Source organism: Eulemur rufifrons, chromosome 23, assembly GCF_041146395.1.
Source record: "Eulemur rufifrons isolate Redbay chromosome 23, OSU_ERuf_1, whole genome shotgun sequence".
NCBI lineage: Eukaryota > Metazoa > Chordata > Mammalia > Primates > Lemuridae > Eulemur > Eulemur rufifrons.
This window is the reverse complement of record NC_091005.1, coordinates 927,688-945,357: the sequence shown is the minus strand read 5'-3', so window position 1 is coordinate 945,357 and position 17,670 is coordinate 927,688. Positions and strand designations below refer to the sequence as shown.

The 17,670-nt window shown below is 61.3% G+C and overlaps 1 protein-coding gene across 2 annotated transcripts in view; it reads left to right on the top strand.

The window, feature by feature from the left end:
- The first annotated feature begins 1,869 nt into the window (after positions 1-1,869).
- JPH3 (junctophilin 3) overlaps positions 1,870-17,670 on the top strand; it is a 51,961-nt gene continuing 36,160 nt past the window's right edge. The window contains exon 1 of one of the 2 annotated variants that reach the window (XR_011236617.1): positions 1,870-1,964. Coding sequence is in view for 1 of the 2 variants with exons in the window: in XM_069497921.1 (XP_069354022.1) it covers positions 3,144-3,525 (382 nt within the window). In the remaining variant the exon portion in view is untranslated. Of the gene's footprint in view, positions 1,965-2,531; positions 3,526-17,670 lie in introns of those variants that run through there. The other variant, XM_069497921.1, reaches the window with a different exon arrangement.

Here is a 17,670-nt window from a genome sequence, read left to right as displayed (position 1 = left end):
GGGAACAGCAAGTGGCAGCACCTGGGGGCCAGAGACGCCGTGGCTGGAGCCCAGGCAGACGCCGCATGTCCCCTCTGGGAAGGCTCTTCACGGGGGTAGCCCCCGCGGGTCTCTTTCCAAAGGAGATGCACAATCCCCCTGCGCAGTCCGGGAGGTAACCGACGTGAGGTCTTCACCCCATGCCTGCTTCCCAGGGGCCATGTGGGTTATACCTTCTCTTTCTTTTCTCCCTGGGTTTTTTTCTTAAATTGCTGGGTGGTACTACGTTTATGGCCTTGGAGAGTTTCCTCCAAAATGACATCAACAGTGCCAGCCCAATTTAATGAGAAAACTATTTCCAAATTGCACAAAACAAATGCCTCCCATTCTGCATTCCAGAGAATGGAGTCCGCCACAGCTGCCGTCACCCTGACGGTGGGAGATGAGAGAGGGGCAGCTTAGAACTGCGAGGGGGCAGGGTGTGCACCGGCCAGGGGCGGAAGATGCTGACCTGCCCAGTTGCCGCCTGGAACCAGCCACCAGCTTCCAACAGGATCTCGGTCGCAATCTCCTGCCTGTGAGGAAGGGCTGCTGAGTCAGCAACAGAGGGCTGGAAGCGGAATGGAAGAAAGACGTGTGGCGTGTACGAGAGTCACGGCAACGTTCACTTCAACAGGCTGAGGGCCGGTGTCCCCACGTCGGAACCCATGGCCTTCCCCGGGCGGCTGGCCTCCTAATGACAACAGTACTTCCCCCTGCTGTGTGCTTACCCTGTGCCAGGCACACAGCTCCTGGGATTCTCTCAGCAACCCTATGGGAGCTGCTGTGATCCCATTTTACAGAGGAGAAAACTGAGTTCAGAAACGTTAAGCAACTGCCTAAAGCCACACAGCCGGTGGGCCCTGGAGCCAGGACTGGAACCTGAATCTTGTGAGGACACGTTGCTGCCCTTCTGCACACACATGTACAACATGTAATTTTTCACTGACACGGGAACAGCCCTGAGATACTCTTTCATGTCCATTTAGATGAATAAAATAAAATAAACAAAATAAGAAGTTTGATAATACCAGTGTCGACCAGGATGTAGAGAACCACAAACCCAGGTACAATGCAGGGTGAGAGGTAAATGCCTCCAGATGTTTCGTAGAGCCATTGGCAGCTTCCAGTAAAGTCCTAGATGTACCTGATCCAGCAACTCCACCCCTAGGCATTTAGAGAATCTGCTGGAGCGGAGGAGACAGGACTAGGAAGTGCACTGATACATTGTAACTGCACAGAAGAAAACAAAACCCCCTGAATGTCCCTCCTGGCTGGCGATGCTTTGTGGGATGGGCTTTGGTGCTCAAGGCCAGAGGTCACGGTTGAACTTGGAGCCTTCAGGAGGGGGGTGCTCATCCTGTGGGAGCCCCGTTAGGCAAAGGCGGGGCCATGGTCCATCTCTCAGGCCGGGGAAGGTGTGAGCAGGGTCCCCAGCTCACCGGAGGCTCCAAACTGTGCCTCTTCCTCTCCTGAATCTCAGGGTCTGTGGCCATTCCTGGTTCACCGTGGTGCCTGTCACCCCGGTCCCCTCCCTTAGGTCAGGACCCCGTGCCGTCTCCCCCACCCCCGGAGCCCGGTGGGTGCACTGGCCCTGCGGCTTGCAGCAATATTCCGGGAGAGCTGGGGGGCTGGGGGAGAGGGCTTCTGCCTGCGGGTTTGTGGTCCAGGAAATGCATTTTAAATGGGTCCCAGAATTCTCGGATCCAAGAATCAGACATCTCTGGGGAGTGGTGGAGGGGAGCGTATGTGTGGAGAGAGACCCACCGCCGGATGCGATCCCACTCTGCTCCCCCAAGCGCGACTGCTCCAGAGTGGGGGGCTACCTGTTGGCCAGAGCGCAGGGCGCACGGAATTTGGGTGACTTAGCTTCAAGATGCGTGCTTGTGGCTCTACTTTCACTGAATTTATGGGGAGGAGGATTCGCCTAATGCATGTTTTCTGAGGCGAGCACCCCTCCCCCCACCCGCCTTTGGACCCAAGCTGCCGAGAAGGAAAAAGGATGGATTCTTTGTCAGGAAAAAAACCACCTGTGGTTTGCAAAGAGCCTCTCAGTCAAGTCCGGGGCAGGTGGAGCAGATCCGAGCCAGGCGCCGCGCGGGGCGGGAAGGGTCGGGCGCTCTGGCTGACAGACTGGGGCAGAGGCTCCCCAGCTCGCCGGGCCTGCTCCGCGGGCCTCACCTCCTGGCTCCCGGGAGGGGCGCAGCGCGCCCTGGGTGCTGGGCGCCTTCCCATTACGCAGTTCCTGTCCCTTTAAATCCAAGTCCCGGGAAAGGGGGGGCTGGGGCGCCCTGGCTGGACCCCTATTCCCAGGCCGGCTGGGGCCAGGGGACAGCCCGGAGGAGGGCGCACGCCGGGTGGGGGTGCGCGGGCGGGGCGCCCCGGGGTCCCCGCCTGCGCGCCGCGCCCTCGGCCAGGCCGCCAGCGCCCCTCTCCAGGCCACCGCGCTCCGGGGGCGGGCGCGGGCGGGGTGCCGGGCGGGGTGCGGGTGCGGGCGCGCGCGGCGCCGGCCCGAGCGCGCGAGCCGGCCCGAAGCGCACGCCACCGCCGCCGCCGCCGCCGCCGCCCGAGCCCGCCGCATTGCTGCTGCCGCCGCCGCCCCGCGCCCGGCCCGCGGCCCCCAATATGGTGCGGCCGCCCGCGCCGCCGCCCGTGCCGCCGCCCGCGGGCCCCGCCGCCGCCCTCGGGCGCCCGCAGCGCGGCAGCCGCAGGTGGGGGGCTGCGGCCCGGGCCTGAGCCGCCCGCGCCCGCCCGGCCTGGAGGCGCCGTCCCCGCGGGCCGCCGGCGAGGGGCATCTGCCGCTGAGGTGGAGCCGCGGGCACCAGCGCCGCCGCTCCTGCCCCCTCCCTCCCCTCCCCTCCCCCTCCCCCCGGTCCTGGCTCCAGCGGGAGCGCGAGACGCCGGTCAGGCTCCGCGGCGCCGCCGGGCAGGATCGCTCCCCGCGACCCCGGGACGCGCCGCGGCCGCTCCGGAGCTGCCCGCCGTGGGTTTCGCCCTCCCCATCCTTCCTTTAGGAAACCGAATCAAAACAAAACGCCAGCCGGCCAGCCGCGCAAGACTCCGGTTTGTTGATCGCCTCCTGCTTGTTTTCACCGTTTGCGGGATTTGCAGACCGAGTTTCATGCATGTCCAGTGGGGGCAGGTTTAATTTTGACGACGGAGGGTCCTACTGTGGAGGCTGGGAGGACGGCAAGGCGCACGGCCATGGCGTCTGCACCGGCCCCAAGGGCCAAGGCGAATACACCGGCTCGTGGAGCCACGGCTTCGAGGTGCTGGGCGTCTACACCTGGCCCAGCGGCAACACGTACCAGGGCACCTGGGCGCAGGGCAAGCGCCACGGCATCGGCCTGGAGAGCAAGGGGAAGTGGGTGTACAAGGGCGAGTGGACGCACGGATTTAAGGGGCGCTACGGGGTGCGGGAGTGCACGGGCAACGGGGCCAAGTACGAAGGGACCTGGAGCAACGGGCTGCAGGACGGATACGGGACCGAGACCTACTCCGATGGAGGTAGGTGCCGGTGCGGGTGCGCGTTGGGCCGGGGCGGCGCGGGGACCTTCTCCCAGTCAGGCTGCCTCTGTTTATGTCTGGGGAAGTTGAGCTTCTCCCTCCAGCTGGGCCGTGGGCACCTGGGGCATTTCCTGGGGTTCCCTGGGTGCCACAGCTGCTCCTGGCTACAGGTTGCCCTGCTGCCTGGTGGGGGACAGTGTCCCAGGGCCAGCTGGAGGGTGTCGGGGGCTTCCAGAGGCAGAGCCAGGCCCGGGGGCTGCGGCGCCGAGCTGACTGTCAGAGCATCATCCAGAGCAGGCCTGAGACCTGCCAGAAAGGCCAGGCCGGGCCCAGGGCCACCTCTGGGACCCACCAAGGGCAGAGGGGGACTGGGAGAGGCCCCTCCCCTTGCTGGCAAGGCCCCCTGGGTGTCGGCCTGGGGACCAGGCCCCAGCTTCACTTCTTGTTTTCCTGCAGTGCCCAAGGGCCTTCCTCAGCCCTGAATCAACCCAAGCCAGCGGGAAGGGAGTGATTGGGAGCCCTAGAGGCGGGGGATGGCAGCCCAAACCAAAACAGCCAGGCAATAAACTTCTAGGTGGTTGGACGCGGGCTCTGTCGGAGCAGCCTGCTGGAGGGAGGAGGGGGGAGGCCCATCTGCTTAGCTAGAGCGCAGGAATCTCGCCTTTCAGGGGCCGCAGCATTTTCACTGTTAGTTTAGGAAATTGTTCTGCGCCTTCATTCTAAGATGCCACCACGGTCAGGGCAGAGCCGGGTGCCGGAAGCCCGTGAGCGGCCAGCCCGCGCTGCTGTGAGATGGTCTCTGTGCAGTGAGCCTTAGCCGGCTTTACGGCTGCCCCCCTGCCCGGATGCTCCAACGTCCACCCTCGGTGCGTTGGAGACGCATGGAGCAGTTGCTGTTCCTGGAAGCCAGACCCCAAACAAACCTGCCCCCTGCACCCCTCTAGTCCAGGAGCTCCTCTCCAGAAGTGGCTTCCCTGCCTCCTCTGGGCTGCCGTTCCAGCGTGGATGCCTGGGAGAGGAGCAAGACGCAGCAATGACTTGTGCTTCTGCCGGGAATAAACACCGAGAGTGTGTGTGTGCTCTTGTCCCCTGCCTGCCTGCTGCCTCCGAGTCTCAGGAAGAGAGCTCTGAACACCTGCTCCCTGGCCACATCCAGGAGTGACGGGGGCTGCAGAGAAATTATTATTTTGGCTTATGCAACTGAAAAGCAGGGTTCCTTATTACCCGAGGAGGAGGAGGAGTCTGGGGCAGTTAATTATATAATGCTCCTGCCTGTCAAAGCCGTGCCCAGCCCCGTCTCAGGCGGCCTTTGCTATGCTTTGTTGTTTTCACGGAGCAGGTTGGAGAGCTTCCCTGACCCTGGGGCGTGGAGGGCCAGGCGGGAGCAGACGGTCCTCCCCTGGTTCCAGGCTGTGGGCCTGTGTGTGTGCGTGTGTGTCTGTGTGTGCGTGTGTGTCTGTGTGCGCACACAGGCAGGCACCTCGGGGCCCAGGCAGCAGATGTGGGTGGCTGAGGCGGGCGGGCAGGCAGCCTGGCACTCCCAGCTGGGCTGTTCGGGAGCCCAGAGGCCAGTTGTCACCCCGGGGGCTCGGGCCAGGCTGCTCTGCAGAACCCTCCTCCAGAGGTGCTCCCAGCTGTGCCCACCCCAGGAAAGCTGTGCGCGCCAGGCACACGTGGGGCGTGGGGAGGAGAGGGTCTCGGGCTCCTGTCATCTCTGCAAAACTCTAGAATGTTTGGGTCTGGTGGGGGCGCCCCAGTCTGCCCGGCCTCCCGTGGCCTGAGGGATTCTTTCCTTCATTCAGCAAATATTTACTGTGCGTTTACCATAAGCCTGGTGTTCTAGGCTCCGGGAAACAGCAGTGAGCAACGCAGACAGCAGTCGTTGTCCTCGTGGGGTTTCCATTTGAGGGAGAAGGGGTGGTGGTTCTGTTGGGATTATTCAGGGAAGAGAGGGCCTGGTTCTGTGGCTGGCGGGGAGTTTGGACCCAAGGTGCTGATGTGAGAAACGTTTCTCTCCATGATGGACCTCTCTGGGCTCCCCACCCTCCACCCTGCAGGCAGCTGGCGCCTCCCACCTCCCCAAGCCTTTCCCTCCTTACCGTTCTGCCAGGTCATGTCCCTCTTGCAGGCGAGGCCATTGAGGCCAGGGGTCCGTGTGAGCCAGGGGTCCGCGTGAGCCAGGGGTCCGTGTGAGCCAGGGGTCCGCGTGAGCCAGGGGTCCGTGTGAGCCAGGGGTCCGCGTGAGCCAGGGGTCCAGGGCCCCCACTTGTCTGGGCCAAGCCCCCCACCCCCACGTCGCAAAGCCTGAATGGAGCTCAGGTCGTGCACATTGTCCCGAGGGGAACGTGGGTCTCAGCTCTTCTGTAGGGAAACTGAGGCAGGCACACACTGGTGGGCCTTGGGGCCAGCTCTTCCTTTGGTTGGTGACGTTGCATGAGGGAAAACTGACTTGACCCCCTCTGGCTGGGGTAATCGGGTCCAGACACCTGGGGCACTTTTCTGGAGGAGCTTCCCAGCGCCTCCGTAGGAAGGGGGTGACGTTGGGAACGCGTGCGCTCGGCAGCCCCTGGAGAGCACCGGCGTGGGGCGTGGCGATCTGCTGGGACAGAGCAGGGGCCCCCACGCCTTCCCCCCAGTCAGCTGAGCGGGCAGCTGGAGCCGTCATGAGTTCACGGTCCTCACTCCAATCCGACTTTTTCTGTGCGCGGGGGATGGAAATGTCGGGCAAAGCTCCTGAGCGGAAGTCCGGCTTCCGGCGCCGACTCAGGGACGCGGTGATTTCATGGCTAACGCACTGATGGCGAAGGTATTCTGTGCCGAGCTGGAATTGGTACGGAATCCGCTTCAACTGGGGACACTTCTGCCGGCTCCTCCTCCAGTCTCATCCTGCCCCCGGTGCGGGCAGGTGCCGGGCAGCCTCGGTCTGTGCGGGGAGGCCTGCGAGGGGCGGGGACAGGAGCTCACAACCCAGGCTTGACTCCCCAGCTCGAACCCTGGCCCTGCCGTTGCCTTGCTGTGTGACCTTGGGCAAGTGACTCAACTTCTCTGAGCCACTTCTTCATCTTTACAAAGGGCTGATGACAATACCTGTAGGGCAGGTGAGGTTAATTGAGAATGGAGTGTGTGGCTGTGCCGGGCATAGAGTGAGCTTTTGTTATTATTCACCATTGTTCTCAGTATTGGTGTTTGCATGCAATGACTGTCACTCGTAGTGATCACTGTTAGAACCGATAGCCAGGCGTGACCATGGGATAATGAAAATGACAATAAGTGGCACTATTAGATGCTTCCCGTGTGCCAGGTATGTGGCAAATGTTTCCATGAATCGTAGCACGTAATCTTATACCCCAGAGGGTTGATTTTCTCATTGTTCCCATTTTGCATGGGAAGTGGAGGCTCCCCCTGGCTGTGCCCCGGGTGGGAGTAGGGTCCACGCTCAGGATGGCGCCCTGTGCAAAGCCGGGTCCACCACTCTCGAAACCGCCTGGTGCAAAAGTGCCTCCTGCTCTTTCTTCTTCACATGCATCCTTCTCTCTGGGTGCAGGCGCCTGAGTTGTAGGCAAACACACACGCGCAGATGTGCAAACCCCGCCCCCCCAGACGCTCTCCAGCCCGCCGAGACCACTGCCTTCTCCACTCCCCGGACCCCTGCAGTCAGCCGTGCAGGTAAAGCATTTCCTCCTGGACGCTGTGTACGTCGAACCCCTCGGGCCCAAATTGCCCCCCCCAAGTAAACCCTCCCACGCCCTGAAAGATCTGAGTCATCTCACGCCCCGGCCTCTCCCCTCATCCTTAGTCCCGTTCACCGGCCCAGATTCCCCAACCCACACGAATCACACACACCCACAGGCAGGCTTCAGAGGCACCCGGGCGCCTGCGCGCACAGGCGCACAACACACCTGCCACCTGGAGACACGTTCCGCTCAGTCCCCCAAAACACAGCCACGTGCACCCCCCCGCCCCCGGCTTTGTTCGCTCCCCACCCGCCAAGAACTCCGAATCCCCACCGTCCTTGTAGACGGGCCTTCAGACGGCAGACGGATCGACGAGCTTTGCTTCCATTTTAAACACACGCGTACGCTGTGACTGCCCCTCGCTGGAAGGGGGGAAGGAATTCTCTCGTCTAAACAAAATAAACTACCACTGGGCATGTTTTGGGGGCTTGGCTGTGACTATGTGCCAAGTAAACTTTTTTTAAAAACCCAGAGGCCCAGGCTGGGAGGAAGCAGGGCCCTCCCCGAGGAGATTACACCCGTAGTAACTGGCTTCAGGAACAACAAGTGAGCCCAGCAAGGGGAGACAAAAGCCTTTCCTCGAGACTGTCGAGACTGTCGGCCACTTTGGGGGTGGGGGCGGAAGGTTCCGCAGGGCGAGAGGAGAAGGGACGAGCGAGTGGCTGGTTCTCTGTTGCCGGTCACAGCTGAGGAAGCAACGTTGCTGAGAGAAGCCTCCCTCCCCAGCTCAGCCCGCGGGCACTCGCGGCTTTCGGAAGGAAGCGGAGCCGTGAGGGACGAAGTGCCAGCACCCTCCTAAAATAGCGTCCGCGGTGTCATTAGCGAGGGGCCCTCGCTGAGCATTAACGTAGCTGACCCGAGGGAAGAGAGCTCCAGCGTCTTCTCCGAGGACGACAGCCGGTGGGAGGCAGAGCGGGGCGGGGGCCCGGCCGTGCGGCAGGAACCTGGGCTGTTTCCTCCAAGACTTCCCTTCCTCAGTTCTCCCCAGGCCTCCACGGGTCTACATATAACCTGCTCTCTACCGTGAGCTGATGATATTGTATGTCATGCTCTTTGTGTCCTGAAATGACAAAAAGATTAGTTTAGGTTTGTGAGTGTTAGAAGAAAGAGTGACGTTTGTGTGCATCTGCCACAGTGGCCCGCCCCTCCCTGGATCAGCCGCTCCCCCAGTGGGCAGTTTCCTGGCCGCTGAGAGCCCGCGTGGCAGCGGGGCCGTGGCAGTGGCCTGGTCCTGGCTTGGACTTGGGCGAGGCGTCATTCAGGGGAGAGAGAGAGGCTTCAGCACCTTGGAGAGCGCTCCCGCCGCCTCTGGGGGCAGCCGCCGCGCGAGCCAGACCACGGCCCCGCCTGGCCCTGAACACCCCCCCCCCCACCTCAGCGAGCAGACGTCTTCGTGGTCCCACTGTCAGTGTGCGGGTTCCCACGCCAAGCAATGCCACCCCGTCAGCCCCGAGAGCACGTCCCGGCCAGCGCAGGTGGGTTTGGGTGAGACTTCAGGAAGACGTGTAGAAGTCACTCTAAAGCCCAAGGTTTGTTTCTGCCCGGGGCTGTGTGTGCTCCGTCCCCGTGGATCGGAGCGGGTTGTAAGTGCACGACCACAGGCAGGCAGAGGAGGGGTTCTGTCTGCAGCAGCCAGCGAAAGGGTGTTTTGCTACCGCTCTCTTTAAATCAGCGTCTGTGGATTAATCCTCTGGTCCAATCCTGCCCAATACAGTGGCCACTGGCCACACGTGCCTATTTGATTTTAAATTTAAATTAATTAAGTGAAGCAAAATTTCAAAATTCAGCCCCCCGGTTGCACCAGCCACATTTCAAGCGCTCCGTGCCATGTGGGACCAGTGGCCGCCATATCGGACAGCACCGAGAGAGGACGTTCGTCACTGCAGGGCGCTCTAGTGGGCAACATGGGCCTGGAGTGCAGTCTCCGTGTGGGCAGGCACGTGTCCCCGCTGGTCACTGCTGTGTGCCCAGTGACTAAGACAGTGACTGCATATAGTGGCCATTCAATAGATACTTGCAGAATGAATGAATTCTGCAAATAATTGCTGTGGTATTTGGTCATTTCATTTGCTGTCGTTATTTCATACGCCCGTTTCGTTGCTGGAATTTAAAACTGGACACAGTTAAAGGGATAGTTTCCCCTAAGACGTTCCTGTCAACAGCAGCCTCACTGTGAACTATGTTGCTAACAGCCCTGTTCCGATTCCCTGATCAGTTCGCTTTGTTGCTGGCTTGGTTGTGGCTCCAAAGAGACGGCTGGCGTTGCCCGTGAGGAAGGCGGGTGACGCCGGGAGTGCGGGAGTGGGAGGGAAGGCTCCGATGGGAAGCGGTCACCTGTGGAACGCGTAGCGCTCGTTGCAAAGCGCCAGGAGCGACAAGCAGAAGAGTCAGTCCCCTGACTGCGCACTTCTCACGCCCTCCTTCCCGGTGCCCCTTCCTGGCTCCGCTTACTGCGTCACCGGAGAAGCCGTCACCGCGCTCCGGCTGTGTTCAATCAGGGCACGAGGACAGAAAAGTGCAGGCCCAGCTTCGCTGGATCAGCCTGTGAATACTCACTGACGCTGGCTACGTGTGTGGCACGTAGTTTGCGGTAACGTAGACCGTTGGGAAAAAGGAACAAACAAAAAAGAAAATGCAAGACATGGGAAGTGATGGCGTCTCCCGGAAAGAACCGGCCTGCTCGGAGATGCAGAATTAAAACGCGTGAGCTGGTCCGGGGTTTCTCTTTCCGCACCGGAACCCTGTGTGCAAGTCCTGGGGAGGGAAGAGAGGGGGTGTCTTTGAAGGAGCAGCAGAGCCTTCCCGGGGGGTGATGCCCGCCTTGCGTCTGGCAGGGCTGCAGGCCGACCGCGGTCCCGATACTGAGGCTGCTGACCTTGTGGAGGCTCCTCCCGCCTCGGCCCCCGTTTTTCAGCCTTGCCATGGAAGCATGACACTTCGGCTTCTGCACTTCTCCATCTCCCTGCTTCCCAGCCGTGTCGCAGGTGTTATCTGGACCCGGGGCAGGGGGGCTCCCCCATGCAAAGAATCCTGAGCCAGTCTCTCTGCAGCTGTGGAGCGTGGCGGTGGGCGGGGTCTGGACCCGCCCGTGATGCTCTAGGCCACTGCTTCCCGAACTTGAGTGTGCGTCTGCGTCACCGAGGAGGTACTGGGCCGCCCCTGAGTTGCTGGGCCTGGGATGTCGCCCAGGAATTTATATTTCTTACAAGTTTCAGATGATGCTGATGCTGGGGGTCCCGGAACCCCACCTTGAGCACCACAGGTCCAGGCTGGTGCCTCCTAACTCCGGCTGCACCTTGGAATCACCGTGACTGTTCCCGGGGAGACTGTTAGAAATGCAGAACCCCAGGCCCACCACGGACCTCCAGGGTCAGGATCTGTATGTTTGCGAGATGCCCAGGCAGTTCCGAGTGCAGGAAGCACCATGTCACACACTCACTTTCATCTTGGCTGTGCATGGGGTCCATCCGGGGGCTTTGAAAAATGATGATGCCCAGGCCCCCCGGAGGTGCTGATCGAGGTGTTCTGGGTACAGCCTGGACGTTGGAATTCTTTTTAAAACCCTGCAGGTGATTCTGAGGTTCATCTCAGCTTGAGGACGCCTCGTCCAGGTAGCTGTGGCTGTATGTTGGAATTACTCGGTGGGCTTCGAGGACTGGCGTGGGCTGGGGTCCAGCCAGGACCACTGAAACCAGAAAGTTTGAGGGTGGCGTCCCTGCCTGAGTATTTGATAAAACGGGTAGGGCTGAGAATCGCATCGCAGCTCTAGGTAGAGCTTTTCAAACGCTGGGTCAAGTGGTTCATGAAATTAATACAGTGCATTTTTAAAAAATGAAGAAGGCTCGAAAATTTCCCGGCACGATACCTATGTTGTATGTAGTAAGGACAAGTGGTGTGATGTTCTGTCTCCGTGGTCCCGCGGCCTTCTGCTCTGTGTCTGTGTCTTTTCCTCTTCTGTCTCTTTTGAGGACACCTGTCACTGGATTTGGGGCCCGGCCTGATCCAGAAGGATCTCATCTCAAGATCCCTAACTTGCTACATCTGCAAAGATCTTTTTGCCAAGCAAGGCGCTGGAGGTTTGGGTGCATCTTTTGGGGGGACACTATTCAGTTCAGTACAGTATTATCTTACAGACTTCAGGTTGAAATGCTCCTGAGTGCATGTGATTATCTGTAGGGATTCTGGGGGGCTGGTTCCGGGACCCCCATGGATACCAAAATCCGCAGACGCCCAAGTCCCTGATAAGAAGTGGCGCAGTGTGTGCGTATCAGCGGCACGTCCTCCTGTGTGCTTGAAACCATCGCTACGTTACCTACAACTGTGCAAGTACTGTATAAATAGCTGCTACATTGTATTTTTATTTGTATTTTTTTATTGTGGTTTTTTAAAAAAAATTTCTGATCTGTGGTTGGTTGAATCCACGGATGCAGAAGCGGAAGGGGCCGACTGGATTTGATAACCTAGAATCCCAGTGCCAGGGAGCTAATTCCTTTGGAAGAAAGGTACTCACTTTTTTTTTTTTTTTTAAACATCTACTTTGTTCCAAGTATTGTGCTGGGCATTTTATCCCAGATGTTATTTCTTTTATCCCTTAAAACCATGCCTTGAAATAAGCCATGCCGCTCCCATGTGAGAGAAGAGAGGTGCGGCTGGCGGGTGGTGTGGCTGGCGGGTGGCGTGGCTGGCTGAGGCTGCGAGGCTGGCGGGTGGCGTGGCTGGCTGAGGCTGCGTGGCTGGCGGGTGGCGTGGCTGGCTGAGGCTGCGTGGCTGGCGGGTGGCGTGGCTGGCTGAGGCTGCGTGGCTGGCGGGTGGCGTGGCTGGCTGAGGCTGCGTGGCTGGCGGGTGGCGTGGCTGGCTGAGGCTGCTGGGCTGGCGGGTGGCGTGGCTGGCTGAGGCTGCTGGGCTGGTGGGCAGCGACGCTCTGCTAGCTGCAGGACGGTGCAGACCCCCTGAGAGCGTGGCAGGGCTGTATGTCCTCGTCCAGGGAACGTGCAAGTCCCTGCACACACACAGTGTTTTGTGGCAGCTCTGGGGGTTCACAGACTCCCTAAGACTCATCCTTGGACCCTCAGAACCCTCCACTCTCCATGGGTGTCTAAACAAGCCGAGATCGATCTCATTTTGCACAGTGGGTGGAAAAATAGGTCGGCGCCAGCAGAGCCCTGCAGCCTGATGGATCTGAAATGCAGGATTGAGGGAGACTTGCTGGGCTTCCCCAGCCCTGCCCCTCCGCGAGGTCGCCGGTCCCCTCGGGAGGCCCCTGCGCTCTGGGTCTGCCCTGTAGGCAGCCTGGGATGCCCGGAACCTTCTTAGTCTTGCGCCCTCCTCCCCAGCTCAGCGTGGACTTGGGTGTCAGCCCCTGTCCTTCTGTTCTGCCCAGCGAGTGTCTGGCTGTGGCTGGGAGCTTCCTGCGCCTCACCTCGCCGGGTCTCCTTGTCGGGGGAGCATGGCCCTCGTCTCACAGCAGGACAACGGGGGCTCCGAGAGGCCATGGAAGTGGCAAATGGACTCGACAACCTGCAGTCATTGGTCTCAAACTCAGTGCACATCCAGCTCACCTGGCCTGGGCTGCCCAGGAGAGAGCCCCGGAATCTGGGGTAGGGCCACACAGCCGGGCCGTCCTGGGGACCTCATGTGAGAACCACTGGCCCCTTCCCCAGTGTGTGTCTGGAAATGAGGAAATAAGGCATTTCGAGGTGGAGGTGGCAGGGGTTGGGGGGCAGGCTTACTGCGGGGAGACCCCGGGGGGATCTTCAGTGGGGGCTCTCTGGTGCGGCCTGCCCCGTACATAGGCAGGTGTCACACACCTGGAGGCAGGTGTCACACAGCACTGCAGGGCGCAGGGTTAGAGTTAGGGTTAGGGTTAGGGCAGGGGTACTTGGAAGTGGAGAACTGGGCTGTCGCAGAAGCAAAGCCAGGGGACCTCGAGCGGGGTCACACTGCCCATGGGGGATGGTCCGGCCCCCTTTTTGTGTAATCTTCCCGCCCCTCCTTTGCATACAGGTGAGCTCGAGGCCTGGCTGCTGCGGGCAGTCCTGGACACGGCATGACTCGGGGGGGTAAAAGCCATGGCTGAGAGGCTCTTGGTTTTCCAGGTGACCCCACCGCCCTTGAGCAGCAAGCTCTGGGGACAGAGACCAGGTCTGTTGGGGTCAGCTGTGTGCCCAGCCCCAGGCACCACACCCGACGGCAGTGGGGAGTTCTGGAAGGTTCCGGGAAGAGATGACCAGTGATAGATCAGCCAAGCTGTGGGGGCTGAGCGGGCGGCCGGGCGTGGAGACCGTGGGGAGCGGGGACAGCACGTGCAGAGGCCCAGAGGCCAGAGGGGGCTCGTTCAGAGAACCAGGGACGACCCGCGTGGCCGCCGCGCCCAGGCCAGGGCAGCGGGTCTGAGCGCAGACGGCGTCCAGGCCATCAAAGGACTGTGGGTTTTGTCCAGGGCCGGGGAAGGGCACTGAGAGATTTAAGCCGGGCAGCGCCGCGATCTGGTGTTTGGGTTTTTGTAATTAAACATTTATTTTGAGATCATCGTAGATTCCCAGGCAGCTGTGAGGACTAGAGAGAGCCTGAGTCCCCCCCACCCGGCTTCCCCAGCGGTGACACCGCGCAGAAGTCAGCGCGTCACGGTCAGGATACGGGCGGTGATATAGTCAGAGTGTCTGTCCCCGCGGGGCCTCGGTTGCCCTGTCACAGCTGCCCCCCCGCCTCCCCCCACCCCCGACCCCTGGCGACCCTGGGCCTTTGCCATTTCTTTGGTTTGTTCGTATCAGGGGCGTCCTGTGAGCGGGGTCGCGCGGTGGGACCCGTGGGCCGGCTGTCTCTCCGTGGTCCGGTTCTCTGGGACTCGTGCGGGCTGCCGTGGGCCGCGGTGGTCGGCTCCTTTCCGCTGCTGGGGGCTCCGCAGCGTGGATGCCCCAGAGCCGGGGGGTGCGCGGTGAGGGGCTGCGTGAGCAGACACCGCGCTTGGCTGGGACAGGGGCCGGGGGCACCGCGGCTGGGTCGCGTGGCGGTTGCGTGGCCGTGTGCAGATAACCACGCTGGCTGCTGGGTGGGCACGGAGTGGCAGCCAGCGTGGAACTCGGGGACCGAGGCGGGTGCAGCGTCCACGGAGAGGAGGTGGCGGCTGGATCTGGTGGGAAGGGCCTTGGGTCAGAGGTCAGCTGTGCAGGTGGCGCTTGTGCCTCCGTTAACAGGGACAGGGCGGGATTGGGTGCCCCTGACCTCAGGGCGAGGCCTCCAGCCGTGTTCCTGGCTCTCGGCGACCACCAGGCACCGGGGCCCTGGGCAGGAGGGGCTGGCCAGACATTGTCCCCGGGTGTTTGCACCCACGGGAATGGGACGTGCTGTTTCTCTGGGTGACGAGGTCACAGATGCGGCCAAAACCACCGTGGTCTGAGGCATGGTCCAGCTTAAGAAGGTATAAAGTTTCAGGTAGGGGTTAGTGGAAAAATAAGGACGTAACTTCTTTTGTACAACCCCCAAGTCCATCCACGGACACCCCGTTCCCCACCGCGGCGAACACGGCGTCTGAGTCGGAGCCTCCACCTCTGCGTCCTGTGCCGGGTCCCCCCCGCCCTGTCACGCACCCTCTGGTGGATTTCGGGGTGTTCTGTGGAGGTTTGGGGTTGAGGGGCACAGCTGGAAATACACCCCAGCTGTGGCCCCCGGAGTGCTCCCCTGTGGCCCCCCAGGCGCTGGGCTGGTCCGTGTGCAGTGGTGTCGGCAACTAACTGGTCACAGCCAGTGAGATTCCTCCGTTCCTTCTCCACGCCAACCGCTTCACCTGACTAGCCTTAAACATAAGGTAAAATAAAATAAAAAATAAAAAAATGTTTTAAAGTAAAATAAAAAACCAGGCACTGGAAGTGTGGTCATCAGACACAACCTTGGCTCCGGGGACGTCGTGGTGTGTCCCCACGGCTGGGCCGGAGAGGGGTCTGGGGACTGTGCTGTCCTGCCAGCGCACAGCAGCCCGGGCTCGGAGCTGCCCTCCCGGTTGGGCAGCCACTGCTTCTCTGACCGTCACTTTTAAAAAATGCAGCTTTTTTGACACATAATTACACGGACCATATAATTCACCCATTTAAAGTGTACAAAGTCTTGCAGCGACAAGACTGTTGGTCCCCAAAAAAGACGCTGTAGCGAGGAAAAGGCGGTTGGTCCCGAAACCAGAAGCACCTGGAGGCCCCGCGGCCCCGTGAGGGTGGCGTCAGAGGCCGTGGTCGGGGGTCTCGGGTGCGGCTCTTGCCCGGTGGCAGCTGCCGGCGTCTGAAATCCAAATTGTCAGGGCCCCAGCCCGGGAGCTGGAGCCGGAGACTCTGCCCGCGGCAGGAGCCCAGGTGTGCGCGGCCCGGGAGGCCCGTGGCTCTGCCGTGGCAAGACAGCGTCGCGGGCCTGCCCTGCACGTGTTCCCATTTGACAACACGCCTGCTCACCGCGTGCCGGCACCGTCCCCGGGTGCTTTGCAAACAGACCCACCCAGCGGCCCCAGGTGGATGTCATTGTCCTGATTTTACAGGACGGGAAGCTGGTAACTTGTGACAGCTGTTCCCCCTCCCAGGCTCTCCTCCCTTCGCTGCGTCCGCCCTTTGTAGCTTGGAGGGATAATATTTATCCCCATTTTGCAGGTGGGGAAAGTGAGGCTCAGGTCACGGAACCTGTCCAGGGTCCCACGACCGGGAAGCTCACAGAGCCGGATCGCGCTCAGATCCGCCCGTCCTCGCCTTTGAGGGGGCGCAGGTGTGACCCAGCACGGCAGGGCTTGATGCCGGCCACCTGCTGCCCCGCGCCTCGGGGCTTGCGCTAACCCGCCGTTTAAGAGGCCCGTGAGCCCCCCCCCCACCACCGGGGCCTGCGGGTGGTGCGTGTGTGGCCAGGGGCGTGCGGGTCTGGCGCGGCGGGACTGGGAACGGCGCCCTCTCTGTGCTGCTTGTGTCCACACGTCCTCGTTCGCTCCCGTGGCGAGAGGCGGAGCGAGGGCAGTGGGGAGGGACGGGGTGGTCCCTGCTCGCGGCGGCCCTGCGGGACACGGCGGGGGCTGGCCCTCGGGAACCGGGAGGACGCCTGGGGCCCGTCAGCCGCGTGTTTGAACTGCTGACGCCGGGGAGAGGACGGTGCTGGCGCAGACCTGTAGAAAGAGCAGCGGGGCCCTCTCAGCCCGGGGACAGGCGAGCTCTCGGGGACAGCCCAGCGTGGGGCACAGCCGCCATCACACCATGAGGCTCCTGCCAACCCTGGTGAGTGAGCGCGGGCCGGTGGGACGTGGTGTCGCCAGAGCTGGAGTCTGCGTTCTGGGATGTCGCCTTCACTGTCTCTGTCGCGGTGGGCGGTGGAGAAGAACCGTGCTGGGTGTGCGCTTTGGAATCAGACACAGCTCGTTTGGGGCCCGGCTCAAGGGGTCCCTCAACGTTAGGACGCTGGGCAGGTGACATAACCTCACTGTGCCTCAGCGTTTGCTTCTGTAAAATGGGCACAACGATGTGCTAGCGTCTTCCTCCTGGTCGTGTTCTCAGCAGTAGGTGCGCGGAGCCTTCGCCCTCCCGGGTGAGATCAGGAGTCCCCCAGGTGAGTGTGGAGGGGAGGGTGCCCAGGGGTCAGGGGAACAACACGGGGCCATGCTGCTCCTGGGGTGAGGACTGCTGACGGGGGTCCACAGACGAGCCCCACTTCTTAGACTTGCCTTGGACGTGCACACATCGGCCGGCATCACTGGGTGTGGGGCTTCCTCCAAGATGGGACCTGGAGGGGGTGGGGTCCCGAGACCCCAAAGCTCCGTCTGGGCTCTGGGGGGGGATCAGGTCTCCACCTCTTCTTGCTGTGTGGCTTTGGGCAAGTCACCTCACCTCTCTGAGCCTCAGCGTGCCACTGGGAAAGGACATGTGCCTGCTGCTGTCTTGGTCCCCGAGTGCTCAGCAGGTGCCAGCCGTCGGTGTCCTTCGGGTGTGGCAGCTGTGGTTCCCGACTGCTGGGCTACTGCTGGGATGGCCCCGGGAGGGTTTTCCATCCCCCCCGGCCTCCCAAACTGGGAAGGCGGCCCACAGAGGGGTTTTAGTGAAGGTAAATATGCGAATTTATTTAAAAGAATGTTCAGGCCGGGCGCGGTGGCTCACGCCTATAATCCTAGCACTCTGGGAAGCCGAGGTGGGAGGATCGCTCGAGGTCAGGAGTTTGTAGACCAGCCTGAGCAAGAGCAAGAGCAAGACCCCGTCTCTACTAAAAAAATAGAAATTATCTGGACAGCTAAAAATACATATATGTAAAAAAAAAATTAGCCGGGCATGGTGGCACATGCCTGTAGTCCCAGCCACTCGGGAGGCTGAGGCAGGAGGATTGTTTGAGCCCAGGAGTTGGAGGTTGCTGTGAGCTAGGCTGACGCCACAGCACTCACTCTAGCCTGGGCAACAGAGCGAGA